Genomic DNA, 15,426 nt, shown 5'->3' on the forward strand with positions numbered 1-15,426 from the left:
CTAGCCATAGCTTCTTCAAATAACGTATGTAAAACCCTCAATGGAATAGAGTAAAGTTTTGTACGAATATGATGTGGACCTAATTGTCTGTTGACGTGAGGCAAAAGTGAATCAAACGTGACATAATTTATACTTGGTCTTTTATATATTGGTAAAAGATGTTATATTGCAATCCCTGTATGTTTTCATGGACATAATTCATATATGTCTCATTAATAATAATAATTAAAAAAAAATAGTCTCAACTCAAGCAATCTGATTAAAATCAGATCCTCGATCCGCTCCTTTATTTCTTTTGATTTGTCGCTACTAGCGACAAATCAAAAGAAATAAAGGAGCGGATCGAGGATCTGATTTTAATGAGATTGCAACTCAAGGTTTCAAATACACGAGATAACGAATCGTCCGGGCACCGCTTAATGCACCACATCCGATGAAAACAAATATGGCGTCGAGCTACACATCGTCTCCTCGATACATAAATGACACGGATTATGATGATATCGATAGCCTAGATTTAGACGATGATCGAGATTTCGAAAATTTTACCGATGAAGGTAAAGACAAAATTCAAACAGCAAATATTTGCCTCCAGTATGTTTGTGAATATGCCTTGGCGCCAAGCATGCAGCAAGCATTTGTTTGTAGCTTGTTTAGGTATTTAATTGTCAGAGTTTTTTATGTGTTTGTTATTGTATTCATTCATATATAAAGCTTATGAAAACCACAACAATATTTTGGAAACGTTTTGTTGACCCTGAATGGAAATAGTGAGCAATGTTCTCAGGATGCGATTTGTTTTGTGTTCGAATTTCCTCTTGATCGAAGAGCACAAACAAATTGCATAGTGTTTATTGTTAACGGCGGAGAAGTAATTCATTTATTTATCAATTGATATTGTTCTCTGTATTTTGCCCATATTGCTTTATAGTAGATTTTGAGTATACAGGATCTGCATGCCTGTTTTGAATTAACAGGTTTCGTACACAGTGAACACTGCTTGAATTTTGGCCCATGCGCCCTGTCCAACAGCACAGTGACATGAAGAAGTGCTAAAATTTGCATTTGAAGTGCTTGATTTTTTTAGATTGTGCTTCAATTCTTATCACGTTTTACTACACATATGTAAACAAAATTTTAAAACAAGTAAAGAAAATCATGATGACTTCATTTATATGTGTAGCTGTCAGACTGGTTCTAGAAACGGTGGCCAGATAGCTCAGTTGGTAGAGAACCTGACTAGTCTGTGGAGATTCAGGGGGCCTGGGTTCAAATCTTGGTCTGGTCCTTTGCTTCTCTCTACTTGTTACACATACATTACAAATGTTTATAAATGTGGCCTAGAGATGCCTGAATATGCTGTGTTTTTATATGTATAAAGCGTTCTTGTGACTTAATTTTCCATATCTTTACAGAACCTGTGGTAAGAATGAATTGTTATAGTTTTACAACATAGTTTGGGAATCTAAGCATAACTTGGGTCAAAGCATTTAAGCACTGTATGTGTGCAACATGACAGGATGATAAATATTGTTAATACAGGGGATGCTGCTCTTAATTCTAACATGCGAGGTGGTGATAAATATAAGAAATTATCGGGATTGAGTTTTGACAATTTTTCTATGACATTGTATCTAAAAATGGAAAGTAATTAACTTTATTCTTTTAACTGTTGATCTTGAAATGTTAGGGAGAGGAGACTGTGAACAGGAGGTTATATGAGCTAAAGAAATAATTTATCATATACTATCTTGTATTGTCCAAAAGGGCTTGAAAAATGGTCTTAGAAGTGTTGGAATAGTGCTTGAAAAAAATTGAGCTGGGCTGTACAAACTTTGATATTTGATTAATGTCAACTCACGTGCTAAATTTCAAAATATGTATTGTGTGTTAGTTATGATGTGGTCGCTGGATTTTTTTATAACATATTTTATCAGTTACAATGTCGATGTTATTTGTTAATGATTGGTTTTTTGGCTTGTGTAGATACGTGATTGTAATGTGATTGTCATCCAGGGTTCTTAAAGCTATGGACCTGGCCTTCAGTGTAGAATTTATTTTCTATAGTAAATATGATTGTTTATGTAAACTGATACCAGCATGTTATAAGTACCTAGTGATATTTGAATTGGAGTTATCTTTCTTGTAATGATATCATTGTAGCAATGGCTTCCTTCAGTAAGTAAATGATGACTCAGTGTAATTTATTAATTTTCCAATTCATGATTAATGATCAGTGACAACTGTTTTATATAGTAATGAAGAATTATATTTTATCTCTGGTATATCATTAGAAACACATGAATAGTCAAATTGTCATAATTTTATTGTATTCACTTTAGATGAAGTTATATAGTATAACAGAAACTCCCTCTGATCAAGGTCTACTTTCACTTTGCATATTTTCATTTAAACATTCATGCCATCATTTAAACATTCATGTCATTATTCTGGTGCATGCGAATACATAAAAATGTAAGAACATTGTATTGTTGGATTCTGGAATTATTTTAATTATTGGAATTTTCAAAACTGTCAGAAAAAAGTCATGAGCTACCATATTACCTAATAATAACATCAAATTAAATGCCAAGTTACGTTAATCACAACTAACCTAAAAACACTATATTACAAGCATAAATTTATTTAGTGAATTATTTTAGTGTAAGTAATGTAACTAACTAAACCAAAATTTAATTACAAATATTGGGGTACTTGAAAATTGCAGAGCTTCAACAGCTCCATAACTAATAACTAAAATTCTATCAAATCATGGTTGGTTACTTGTAATTAATATTGTCCATACTCAATGCTTGTTTAAAATTTGTAATGTCTACTAGTATTGATTTATTTTCATTCTAAGACTTGCATTCTACTCATGTTGTAATCTTAAAATCTATTCATGCTGCATTTGTTTGTGTTGTAATTTCAATTTTATTTTACTAAGACAGTTTCTTGTACAATGATAGTCGAGACATGCTCATTTGTTGGTTTTGTCCTTCTGCTGCATCTGAGCATGTAGTGGTATTTCACTCTGAGAATCAATATGACATTGCAATCTCACCAGTCTGAATAAGGATTTTCAATACCAATCATAAAATATATGGAAACACTGATCAATGGTCATGTCATGGAATATTTCTGATGTTGAAATTTTTCAATTTTGGTGTAATTTTATTATAAGCACTCGATCTGTTCAATGTATATTGGACACAATTTAGGGAGCATATGTGCAAAAAACATTTAACTGTGGTGAAACCCAGATTTAATTTTCATAGTTGTAGAGCTGTTTTTAAGCACTGTGCAATTTTCAATTAATCCAATAAATGTAAGTAAAATTTGGGTTAGCTAGGTTAATCGTGACTGATATAAAGTCGCATGTGATTTTCTTTATGAAATAATGCTGTTAGTTCAGTACTGACTATAACATGACATACTATTTGTTGTTACTATTGTTATTTGGCTGTGACAAATGAATTTTTTGACAGTTTTATAAATTCCAGAATATTTGGCTGTGACGAATGACTTTTTTGACAGCTTTATAAATTTCAGAATCCAATAATACACTGTTAAAGTTTGTTTTGTGACTCCTGCTTGTGCAGCATGTTTGTAACACATTGTTTTATATAAGTATATATATCAATAATGAAGTGTGGAGTACATTGCTCAGCAGTTTAATGATTGACAAGCAAAAGGTGCAATTTCAAATCCCAGCATGGTCACTTGATATTACGCATCATGTTCTCAGATTCAGTCCGCCCTGTCCTGTCTGTATACATTGTATGGATGTCAGCTCTTTCTCAGATTCAGTCCGCCCTGTCCTGTCTGTATACATTGTATGGGTGTCAGCTCTTTCTCAGATTCAGTCCGCCCTGTCCTGACTGTATGTACATTGTATGGATGTCAGATATTTCTCAGATTCAGTCTGCCCTGTCCTGTCTGTATACATTGTGTGGATGTCAGCTCTTTCTCAGATTCAGTCCGCCCTGTCCTGTCTGTATACATTGTGTGGATGTCAGCACTTTCTCAGATTCAGTCCGCCCTGTCCTGTCTGTATACATTGTATGGGTGTCAGCTCTTTCTCAGATTCAGTCCGCCCTGTCCTGACTGTATACATTGTATGGATGTCAGCACTTTCTCAGATTCAGTCCGCCCTGTCTTGGCTGTATACATTGTATGGATGTCAGCACTTTCTCAGATTCAGTCCGTCCTGTTCTGTCTGTATACATTGTATGGGTGTCAGCTTTAAGAGTCGGTTTAAGAACTCTGTAGCGCTCATGATAAGTATAAGCAGATGTCTTCTTAGATTCCATGGCAAAGGAAGAATTTGACTTAAAAGTACAGTATAATTTGTCCAATCTAGATTTTGAGTACTTAAAAATTTTGTTCATTCCATCGCAAAAACCGTTAAGTTAGTCCCAAGCAAATTTCTATTAATTCTAATACTAAAAACTTGTGTCTTCCAATACTGTCTATTGTGTATTTTTAACTGGTTTTCAAGTACAAATTGGTCATAAATAACTAATTATACTGTCTAATGTTGGCCTCTGTCAGAGACACTTGAAATTGGTTCATGGTCAAACGTACATGGTGTTCACATTACTGTGATATCAGTTGTGACTCTAATGTGTAACATAATCGCATGCAATATCTACACAAGAATTAAGCATTAAAGGGAGACAATCAGGTAAATAGACTATGACTATTAATCAAATGAAATAAAACAACAAATATTTTAGTGTTAGAAAATTTTATTCTCTTTTGACCTGGGAAATTGTTGACTTTGCAAAAATGCGGGTTAAATTTGCAATGACCAAAGGGAAGGACATTTACCCGTGACCCTGTATCAGTCGTAAATCTGATTTAGTTCTCAATGTAGGTAGGTAAAAGCTTGATTGGGACTGGAAGTGGTGCTAGTGTTGGTTTAAGATACAGAGATCTTTAATGTATAAAACAGCTAAACTTTTTTGAAAGAACAAAGTATATAAAAGCTGTACATTATTGTTCTGTTGATTTTGCTCAACAATATAAAAATTGGTTTTCAACAAATAGTAATACAGTATTCAGATAAATAACTTAATAACAGGTTGTAGACTGTTTTAACACAATCATAATTTATCAGTATTGCACTATTAGTGAACATGAATTGCCACAATCTGATTAAAATCCTATCTTTGATCCACACCAATATTGTTATGTTGGAGCTGATCAAAGATCGGAATCGGATTTTAATCAGATTGGAATTGCCATTGACAAATTAATTGTCTTGATTTGGTTGTGATTTAATCAGATACAATCTGCACAGTATTTGGGATTTAGTTACCATTTTATAGTGGTCGTACTTGCGGTCCAGAATTCTTAACATTAATGAACTGATGACAGAAATAACATACTTATACCATTGTGCATGTAGTGAGATTGTTTGTAACAGATTTTAGTTATAGTGAAACAGTAACAATAGATGTTAACCATGATTCAATTGATTTAATTAATTCACTACTAGAACTTTTAAAAACTCTGAAAATTACATTGTAGACACAGAAGATGCTAGTGAAACTGACATGGTTAAGCGTGAAACAGAGTACACAGAAATCAAAGAACAGTAAGTACTGACAGTCTAAGCAGTTGGAAAAAATCACTTTTTTTATGTGGTCAGAGATATATGTATGGGTGCTGAGAAAATATTGGTACAAGTTTTAAAATTTAAATACATATATTTTCATGTAGAGTAGATTGAAATTTGTTCACATGAAGGTCTTTGTATTTAAGGGGGTTCCAAGAAGGGGTCATGTGACTGGGATTTAATGTTAACATGTGAGCAATGTGGCCCTCAGTGATTCAGATTAGAATGCAAATTGATAGGACAGAGGGCCTAAATGATCAAAAAAGTATAGGCCATTTTGGCCTAATCCATGAAAACTTAGGCCTTAAATATATATGAAGCAATATTCAAAAACTTTAAAGTTAGATACTGACTTTTTATTTCTCAATGCTTCAGTTTAATTATCATGACTTTTCACTTTTTCGGAATTCTTCTCGGTCCCTTCCTGTGTTGCTGGGTGTTATTTGATTTTTTTTGATTGTTTGTTTGTTTCATGCCCCGTTGATAATTTTTCACTCATACCGAGACGTCACCAGTTGTACATGGGTGAAGTACCACAAATCTAGACCTACGCTTAGCGTTCAGGACCATTGCAGTGAGGATTTTTTAACATGCCAATGCCTGTTGCTAGACCTATGCTTAGCGTTCAGGACCATAACAGTGAGGATTTTTTAACATGCCAATGCCTGTTGCGACCTGGGGACCTCTGTTTTTAAGGAAATATCTGAAAGACTCACGATTCTCACTTCTAAATCTAGTAAATGCTGAGCATTTGTTGAAGGAGCAATCACTACCTATGTATACTATACGTCTTAAGTTTGACGCAGCCATGGCACGAGTGGGCTTAATCTCACGACCTCCCAATAACGAAGCAATGAACTATCTCAACTGGAAAATCTGATGTTTAATAGGGTTTGTTGCCCTTCATCAAACCAGGCTCTTTTCTTCAGAGCCATTTTCCCCCTTAAACTTGTTCCCCGCGGATTGGTGCTATGCACAAACAAGAAAAGCGAGATCAACAGGGATATCAGTTTATCTTTTTTTTTTTCTCAAAGTAATTTTGATTGGATGGAAGTTTTTTGAAAACCAATCAAAATCATCTTTACAAACGATTGATTGAGTACATGTATTTATTATGACGAACCAAGACGGATAGTGGTTATATTCCCGTGGCCGGCAGTCACTAAAAATTAATCAGCCATACTGACCGAAAAACAAAAATTTCATCGGCCATCTTGGCCTTTCTGGTGAATTTTAGTTAGCCATTTTGAATATTTATCGGCCATTTGCCGATGGCCAACACCAATCTGAATAACTGGCCCTTGGAGCTTCTTCACACTTCCAATGATTAGCCTTATATTTAATGCTATGTTACTCAATGCAACTTTCCTATTAAGTACTTGTATTGATATATGTTAAATCCTACTTGATTTGCTTACAGAATGTATCAAGACAAATTGGCCCATTTAAAGAAACAGCTGACACAGTTAGAAGAGGGCACCCTTCCTGAATATATCAAAAAAAGGAAAAAAATCGACCAGCAGTATAAAGAACGAATTCGTATCAATGAAATCTGGCGAGAATTTGAGGTAAAATTTGTAAAAGTGTGCATGTTTTAGCTTCTTAATTTATGCTTATTTGTTGGTCAAAACTTCATCGGGTACTGAAACGATTCTGTAAAGAAAACATGAAGTGTAATATATTGTGTACACAAGTTTGTGAGGCTTCTTAATTTCATTGGATCATTTTTTGCTTTCAGCTTGATGTGGTAGAAAGGGAATATATAAAGGAAAAGAAGGCATCCGTCAAAGATTTTGAGGTATGAAATTATGCATCTATCTATATAAGTGGTGCAAAGGGCTTGGTTGTTTCAAAATGAAATGAATTATATTATTTCTATGGCAGCCTAGTATGAAAGGTTTCGTTTCTGTGATTCTTTGAGTAAATGTAAAAGGGGGAAGAAGAGGATAAAAGATTGTATAACACCGAATGCATTTATGTTCCATGCCTTTGTAGAAGATACTAATGGGAAACACTTCATAAGGTAGACAACATATCTTCACAACAATTAGTTCAAAGGACTAGTCCAAAAGCAATTATTCATCATCAGTCCGGTATAAAACAGGCAGACTAAAGCCAGCCATTCCTTGTTCACGGTGTTAGTACTGGTGTAGTGAAATAGTAGGGGCTGGCTTTAGTCAGGCTGAATATGAAGTATATGATTTATTTAAATTCTGTGGAGCAGCTCTACTAGCCCGACAACAAATCTGGTTGCCAGGGTTATCGAGCTAGTAGTTTATAAGTCAAGTTGCGATGAAAGTGAAGTTGGGCATCAACATTTCACTTTTCTTCGCAATATCTTAATCACTGTTTGAGCTTTACCATTGAAACTTTACATGATCCGTCTAGCTGATTTTTGGAGGGTATTTTACATGATCAGTCTTGTTGATTTTTGTAGGGTATTTAGGAGTCATGTTGTCTGTCTAATGTCTATCTGTCTGTCTTACCATCCCACTAATTGTGTCTGGGTCCTAAATTTCTTATGGAGAGATATGTGGAAGCTCATACTTGACACAAAGGTTGCTTATGGTTAGATGGTGTGGCTTGACATTTGAACATGGTTATTTAGCCTAGGTCATGGTCATTTGATCATAGTTTAGTTCATAAACATTTGATGCAGAGATTGTAATGTAGAAGTTTGCATGAAAGTGGCATTAAATATGCTGTATTTTGTGTATGCATCTTTTTGGATGAGTCATGCAGGGATAGTAGTCCCATTAGGATTGGTCTAGATAGAAGACAACTTCTGAGGCATTTAAGGGAGAAAAAATAAAAGCCACGGTCATAAGCCATGTTTATATTACATTTTAGTCATCCTTTATTAATATTTAAATACAGATGACATATTTTCCATTTCATTTTATTTAACAACTCTCTGTTTTGCACCTGTAGTGTATATGGGATATTAAAATGTTGCTATTTAATCTTAGAGCCATAGATAAACTGTGTGTTTCAGGAAAAGAAAATAGAACTTAAAGAGAATCTCATTGTGGAGTTGGAAGAGAAAAAGAGAAATATTGAAAATGAAAGAAATTCCATGGACCTTACAGGAGGTGAAGTAAACTTACACTACAAGATGGAATGTAAATTCTTTGGCGGAATCTGAGTGAAATACAGATCCTCCATTTTCTACTGCTTGACTTCAATGTTACAGTTACTGTATTTGATATTTTTATTCAAACTCAAATGCCTGAATATGCATAGTCCATGATTTATTTATCAATAAGACTCTTCTAGATTTCTTTCTGAAATGGTGATTCTTTCAATCTCAGAACCAAGTAATTTTTCTGGTGCCCCTACTTTTTTTTGTACATAATGGTCATTTTATATATATAATTACATGTATTTTACCAATCACAAAATGAAATGTACTATCACTCTTTACTGATCCGGATGTATTTTCGGTGGTCAAAACTTTTGGACTTCGATTTTGGAAACTCTGAATGTTATATCAGAGGTTTAGGTTTAGCTGACTATACAGAGTCAAATGAAGCTGGAGCTTAATGCAAGGATCTTGCTGTTGTCAATAGGATACTTTTCTTTTATTAAGGATTCCTGTTATCCGACTCGATGGAAATCAAACCAGTCACCACAAGGAAGCTACGCAGGAGACCCAATGACCCAATGCCTCTACCAGAGAAAAGAAGGAAGCAAACACCTGATATCCTTTTATTGTACTGTCAGACAAATATATTTACATTCACTCTTTGTTTTGTGCTCAATTTCTATAGAAATTCATTGATTTTCATTTGCAGCCATGAAGAAGCATGTTATTTCAGTTCAGTTAGGTCCGGATATTAGGTGGGGTCTGTCCGCGAGTTAATATATACACATTCCACACACTCTGCGACGTATTTCGCTGCATTGTTGGAAAATATGTTTCCTGGATTATTTTTTATGTTTTATTTGAATTTAGTACCATAACTTTATAAATAATGCTTACTTATATCATATGATGGTTTACTTTATGAGTTTAGAGTTTGGCCTTCTTTGGACTATTTCCCTTTTAATACCATTGTTCAAATATGGAAATCATTACCAAATATGGAGATGAGTTGAGGTCAGGTGATTTTTAGCTGTGATGTTTATATGACTTATATATCAATGATATCTGTTATACATACCTGAAAATATATACATGTATATTGAAAAAAAGATAAAGAAAAATATAGATACATGTATGAATAATAAAATAATAAAATGTCTTTCTTTGCTTTATCAAAGGGAGACGAATGTCACAAACATTGCAGAAAAAAATTGCATAACCCACTGCAATGTTTGAGACCTTCATCTCCCATTTAACAAACCAAAGAAAACATTTCATTATTTAAATGACAACTTGTTTATTCCTGTATTATGGAAGACATGTGGATAAAAGCAGACAGCGTACTTGTGACATAACAGTTTTATCTTTAGCATTGCTTCAAATATCTGTTGTAAAGTAAATACCTGCAATATAAATTTATGTTGATTGGAAATAACAAATGGAACGTATAGATAAGTCAGTGCTTTAGTATTAGTTCAGTTGCATGTCATGTTCTCCCCATTGTTAACCTTAACAATCTGACCTCAGTTAAATCTCTATCTGGACGATGTAGACATAATGGAGGACTTGCGCATCATTAACAAGGTCAGCGGGAAGCCAGTCAGCAAAAAAGTCACCCCTCATCCATCACCCCTAGAACCCATTATAGCTGAAGCCAAAATTGATGATGGGAGGTTATATTATGATAAGAGATGGTTAGTATTTAGTATTGTAAAAATAATTCCATGTGCCTGGATCCACATGGTAAATCTAGGCTTATTGTTAGTGTGGATCACAGAGGTGTCCCTGGATGTCATGGGTTTTGTTTCTGTGATCTGTTTGTAAATGAATACAGTGTATACTGGCTTCGTTTAAGAAATAAATTTCAATTTTGAAAATGTGAGGGTATGAACTGTGATGCTTTACACTGGCTTACCTACGTAGTGAAGTGCATTTGCACTTAATGAAAAGTATACTGACATGTAGCGTTGCAGTTCATACCCTCATGTATTTTCAAAAATAAAAATTTATTTTCCATGTTTACGTTTTGCTTTAATTTTTGTCAGAATTTCCAGCCGTTAAATTAGACATACTACATTATTGTTACTGTTTTATTTTTGTCGGAATTCCCAGCCGTTAAATTAGACATTATATAAATATTGCATGTAGTTGAGGGTAACATTGAAAATTTTCACCCCGAGAAAACCATTATCAACCGAGGCGTAGCCGAGGTTGACAATGGTTTCTCGAGGGGTGAAAATTTCAATGTTACCCTCAACTACATGCAATATTTGTTTTATTATACTGAATGTTATGTAAACTGGAAAGCAGAAAAACTTACGTCTGTTGACATTTGATCAATCACTGTCATGCGATATTTCGTATTTCGATGCGGGTACTGGCGTTTATTACAAACGCTCAAACGACGTCGTCTAGCAATCTACGGCGAACCGTACGCGCATAAATTTGACGCATGTGATAATTTTTTATAATATCACCCGTTGTCAAGTACTGTTACCCGTTGCTAGATACTATCACCCTGGGGCGCGTGTTTTTTGTTCTCAGAGGGTAACAATATGTTTTTTCAAATGCTTCTCGACCAATCAGGTTCGAGTATTTTACATGAAAGTATAATAAACTATATTGTTACCGTTTTATTTTTGTCGGAATTCCCAGCCGTTAAATTAGACATACTACATTATTGTTACTGTTTTATTTTTGTCGGAATTCCCAGCCGTTAAATTAGACATACTATATTATTGTTACCATTTTATTTTTGTCGGAATTCCCAGCCGTTAAATTAGACATACTATATTATTGTTACCGCAAGAGAGAAAATGCAACGGATCAGACTGGGATTCAAACTTGGCCCCCTTGAATCTCTAGTCTTGGGGATATATATTTGTTTAAATGAAGGCCTAGTTAAGATTTAAAAAGATTCTGATGAAGACCACTGAACCAGAGGGGCCAAACTTATATAATGAAAATTCAAGTTTGTTCAAAACCCTCAGCGTTCAACATTTACTTTGAATTGTATCCAAAAATCTTTTGATATCTTCTCATGAACCACAAAGATTAAAAAAGATAATTTTTCACACTGACACAGGGGGGTCAGGGGAATGTAGTTTAAATTCAAGTTTGTTCACATCATGAATGACTCGCAGGTCCAAACTTGTATGCAAGAATAAATGTAGACAAATTCTTTGAAAACCTTCATCAGAAGAGTACATTTTGTCAAATTGATATGCAGACATTCTCATGTTGTGTAGATTTAAGCTGTCCAAATTGTGTAAGAAAATTCTTTTAAAATACGTGTATCTTCCTCTTATGAATCACAAGAGAACACTTTGTCACTATGCAAGCTTCCTCCTATAGCATATATTTAAGTTTGTTCACATCGTGCCACTCATGGCCAGAGTGGAGCCCTAGTTTAATTTCATATTTTACATGGGGAAAATGCAATTGTTTAGGTAAGAGTTGTGTGTCGCATGGACCTCTTGTTTTTCAGTTACATGATTTAGCATGCTGGCTTGTATGTATTTGATGTTTCTTGTTTTTCATTGTTAGGTTTCATCGGAATCAACCAGTATTTGTTGAGTCAAAAGATATGGGAAAGTTCACTGGGGTGATTACAGCAGTAGGCACGCAAGAGGTAAGGGCAAGAAGAGATGATGTGCACGATGAACAAAACATTTATAGATATATGCAAAGGAAGGGCCTACTGCAGAACAAACATTTATAGATATATGCAAAGGAAGGGCCTACTGCAAACACAATGATAATTATATATGTCTTGATAACTGAAATTTATATATATTGGAAATAAGTTTTTGGTACATATTGGTCTGATCAAAGTTTGACTGTTGACTGTCTGTCATCTTTAAACATTTTCGACTTCTTGAGAATCACTGGGCCAATTTAACCAACTTGTAACAAAACATTCTTGGACAAAGGGGATTCAGTTTTATTAGAATGAAGGTGAGAAATTCAGAACTAATGAAAATGGGTTGGGGGGATTAAGAAATATTCTTCTGGACCCAGTTGCATGACGGTTAGTTAACTTTAACAGACAGTTAACTTCCCATTAACTCTTACATTTATATCTATATAGCATTAACTAGATGTTTTATAACTGTCAGTTAAACTTAACTCATCTTCGTGCAACTGGGCCCCTGAATCATGAAAACTTCCTTAGATAATGAAGTTGATTTCTTCAAACCATAAGAGGGGTTCGAAGTTTTTCATAGGATTATGTAGTAAATTCTGTAAAGAAATTTCCCAATAGCCACATGGATGCAGGATTTCAAATTAATTTGCAAGCATTGTCATGCAGAGTAGATGATTTTTAACACCATGGCCCATTGTTTTTTAAGTTGGGACTATAAGAGGGATTCAGAATTTACATGTAGGAATATTCTCTGAAAAAAATATTCTTCTCAACAACCACAAGGGTACAATGTGTCAAATGAATATGTAAGCATACTCACGTAGGGAATAATTAACTTGATTCACACCAGGACTCCCTGGATATGATGAAGCCTATAGGCCGCTAGTCTGTGTCCCCATGTGCTGATGTTGCATGTCTGTTCATTAGTCTACCCCTTTAACTTTTGTTAAAAGTTTATACATATTAGGTGGACTGAAAAGTCAATAGTGAAATTTGCCACATTCTTCTATGTCCTTCTTTTACAATACTCTAATCTCTGAAATGTCACATTTTCAAATAATTTTGAATCATTAACATGCTTGCTAATTGGAGGGAAACCTAACTGATATTTTTCTTTGGACAACATGGTTTTAGTTGGGAAGTGAAGAAAGAAAGAAAATGTGTTTTACTGTGTTGTTGTATTTACAGTTATACCGATTTATTTTGACAGATTTGGATTCGAAAAATTCCAGACAATTGTAAAATGAGAATTTCAGTTGGACAGTTAGAAAAAGGACAGATATATTTGAGAAGGAGGTGAAAAGTGCCGGTTGGTTTTCATACATTTGCTGATGTTTCTTACTAAGAAAGGTTGTCACCAGAGTTAGGGGATGGAAACCATTCCCTGTCTTGAGGGCCGAGGCAATTTTGGAGGGAGAATTGATCACTGCCATTAATCAATGTACATATTGTATGATGTTTTAACAGTCTACATAAAATTTATTGCTCTGAGAGTATTAAAAATGTTTTGTTGATTAATATTTTGTTTAGTGGTTTTTAGGTCACATTTGTGACCTATTGTTGTGTTTGTCAGTGTTTGGCATGGATAAACAATTCACTTATAATGACTTATAAAGAATTACCGGGTCAATTCAACCAAACGGGCAAATATTATCCTTATGTTAAAATTATTTTTTTTTTTAAAAAGGACTCAAATTTGTTCAAATGCCCCATTATAGGAGAGATAATTACAAATTAGTGTCAGTAGGGTGGGTTTTTGTAAAGATAATTTCTTCTCTAGAACTAATGAATCTGAAGTCATGTGTGCAAACATCCTCATGTACTATAAATTCAAGTTCACTCAAATATAACCTTTGTAGCCAGGATGAGGTTAAAGTAGGGGTTTTCATTTAGTTTGACTTAGGGAATACTGGGAAAATAATTTAAAATCATGATCTCAAGAAGTACACGTGTAATTTGTATGCATGTATCTTTTTATATTGTACAATCCATGACTTCTTGGGCAAAAATAGTGGTTTAAAGTTTTACATGGGAAGAAAGAAGAAAGAATATTTCTCAAGAACTACATGGCCGATATTTGTCATAGTATCCATCAAAGATTCCTCAATAGTATAAATTCTATTTTATTGGAAAAAAGCACAACTCCCAGCCTGCATTGGGCCACAATAGGACTTCAAACTTATACATAGGAATATGCATGGATAGGGGGAAGTGGGGGGGTTTGAAAAAAAAAGAAATTTCTGCTCTAAAATATACATTGTTGTAATGATCCTTGTGGCCATGATAAATTGAGAAAGAGAAGATAGTCATCACTAAAACAAAAACACTGTCAAACTTGCAGCTAGTGAAAGGTTTCACAATTTTACATTGATATGTGCAACTTCAGAAATCTTTTCAAAACTATTTAATACGTACATTGTACTAGTGGCATCGGTGGCCTTATTGTTAGGCTGTTCGACTCTCGACTGAAAGGTAGTGGGTTCGAGTCCTGGCCACGGTAGGGCTGAAGTTGTGTCCTTGGAAAAGGCACTTTACATGAATTTCCTCACTCCATCCAATTGTAAAAGGGGTACCTGGCTATAGACAGTGAAAGATATTGTTAGAATGTTAGTGCTCTAGCGCTTGTAATGGCAGCTTGCACTGTATGCTTCCCAGGAAGCTGAGAAAGTTTGAGATTGAAATAAGGTCTGCTGGGGTAATAATGTATTGTAAAGCACTTTGAGCGGCATACGCTGGAAAAGCGCTATATAAAAACCAATCATTATTATTATTACTAGTATGTATGATTCTTTCCTAGTATAAATTCTATTTTATTGGAAAAAAGCACAACTCCCAGCCTGCATTGGGCCACAATAGGACTTCAAACTTTTACATGGGAATATGCATGGATAGGGGGAAGTGGGGGTTTTTGAAAAAAAAGAAATTTCTGCTCTAAAATGTACATTGTTATAATGATCCTTGTGGCCATGATAAATTAAGAAAGAGAAGATAAGTCATCACTAAAACAAAAAGACTGTCAAATTTAGTCCATGTATAATATGATAAATTCAGGTTTGTTCAAACCATAACCTG

At 34.4% G+C, this 15,426-nt stretch overlaps 1 protein-coding gene across 2 annotated transcripts; it reads left to right on the top strand.

Annotated features, from left to right (window-relative positions):
- Window positions 1-420: 420 nt before the first annotated feature.
- On the top strand, window positions 421-13,872 carry LOC125667754 (sin3 histone deacetylase corepressor complex component SDS3-like). Of its 2 annotated transcripts, XM_048901406.2 has the most exons (10): window positions 421-557; window positions 2,164-2,178; window positions 5,536-5,602; window positions 7,044-7,191; window positions 7,362-7,421; window positions 8,619-8,715; window positions 9,213-9,323; window positions 10,231-10,402; window positions 12,255-12,339; window positions 13,565-13,872. In XM_048901406.2, exons 1-10 carry the CDS (start codon window positions 434-436, stop codon window positions 13,652-13,654), a joined length of 969 nt encoding a protein of 322 aa, XP_048757363.1. In that variant the 5' UTR covers window positions 421-433; the 3' UTR covers window positions 13,655-13,872. The 2 variants fall into 2 exon arrangements, with proteins under 2 accessions (XP_048757363.1, XP_048757371.1); XM_048901414.2 differs by lacking the exon at window positions 2,164-2,178.
- The last annotated feature ends 1,554 nt before the right edge of the window (window positions 13,873-15,426 follow it).

The sequence above is a fragment of the Ostrea edulis genome, chromosome 1, assembly GCF_947568905.1.
Source record: "Ostrea edulis chromosome 1, xbOstEdul1.1, whole genome shotgun sequence".
Classification (NCBI taxonomy): Eukaryota; Metazoa; Mollusca; class Bivalvia; order Ostreida; family Ostreidae; genus Ostrea; species Ostrea edulis.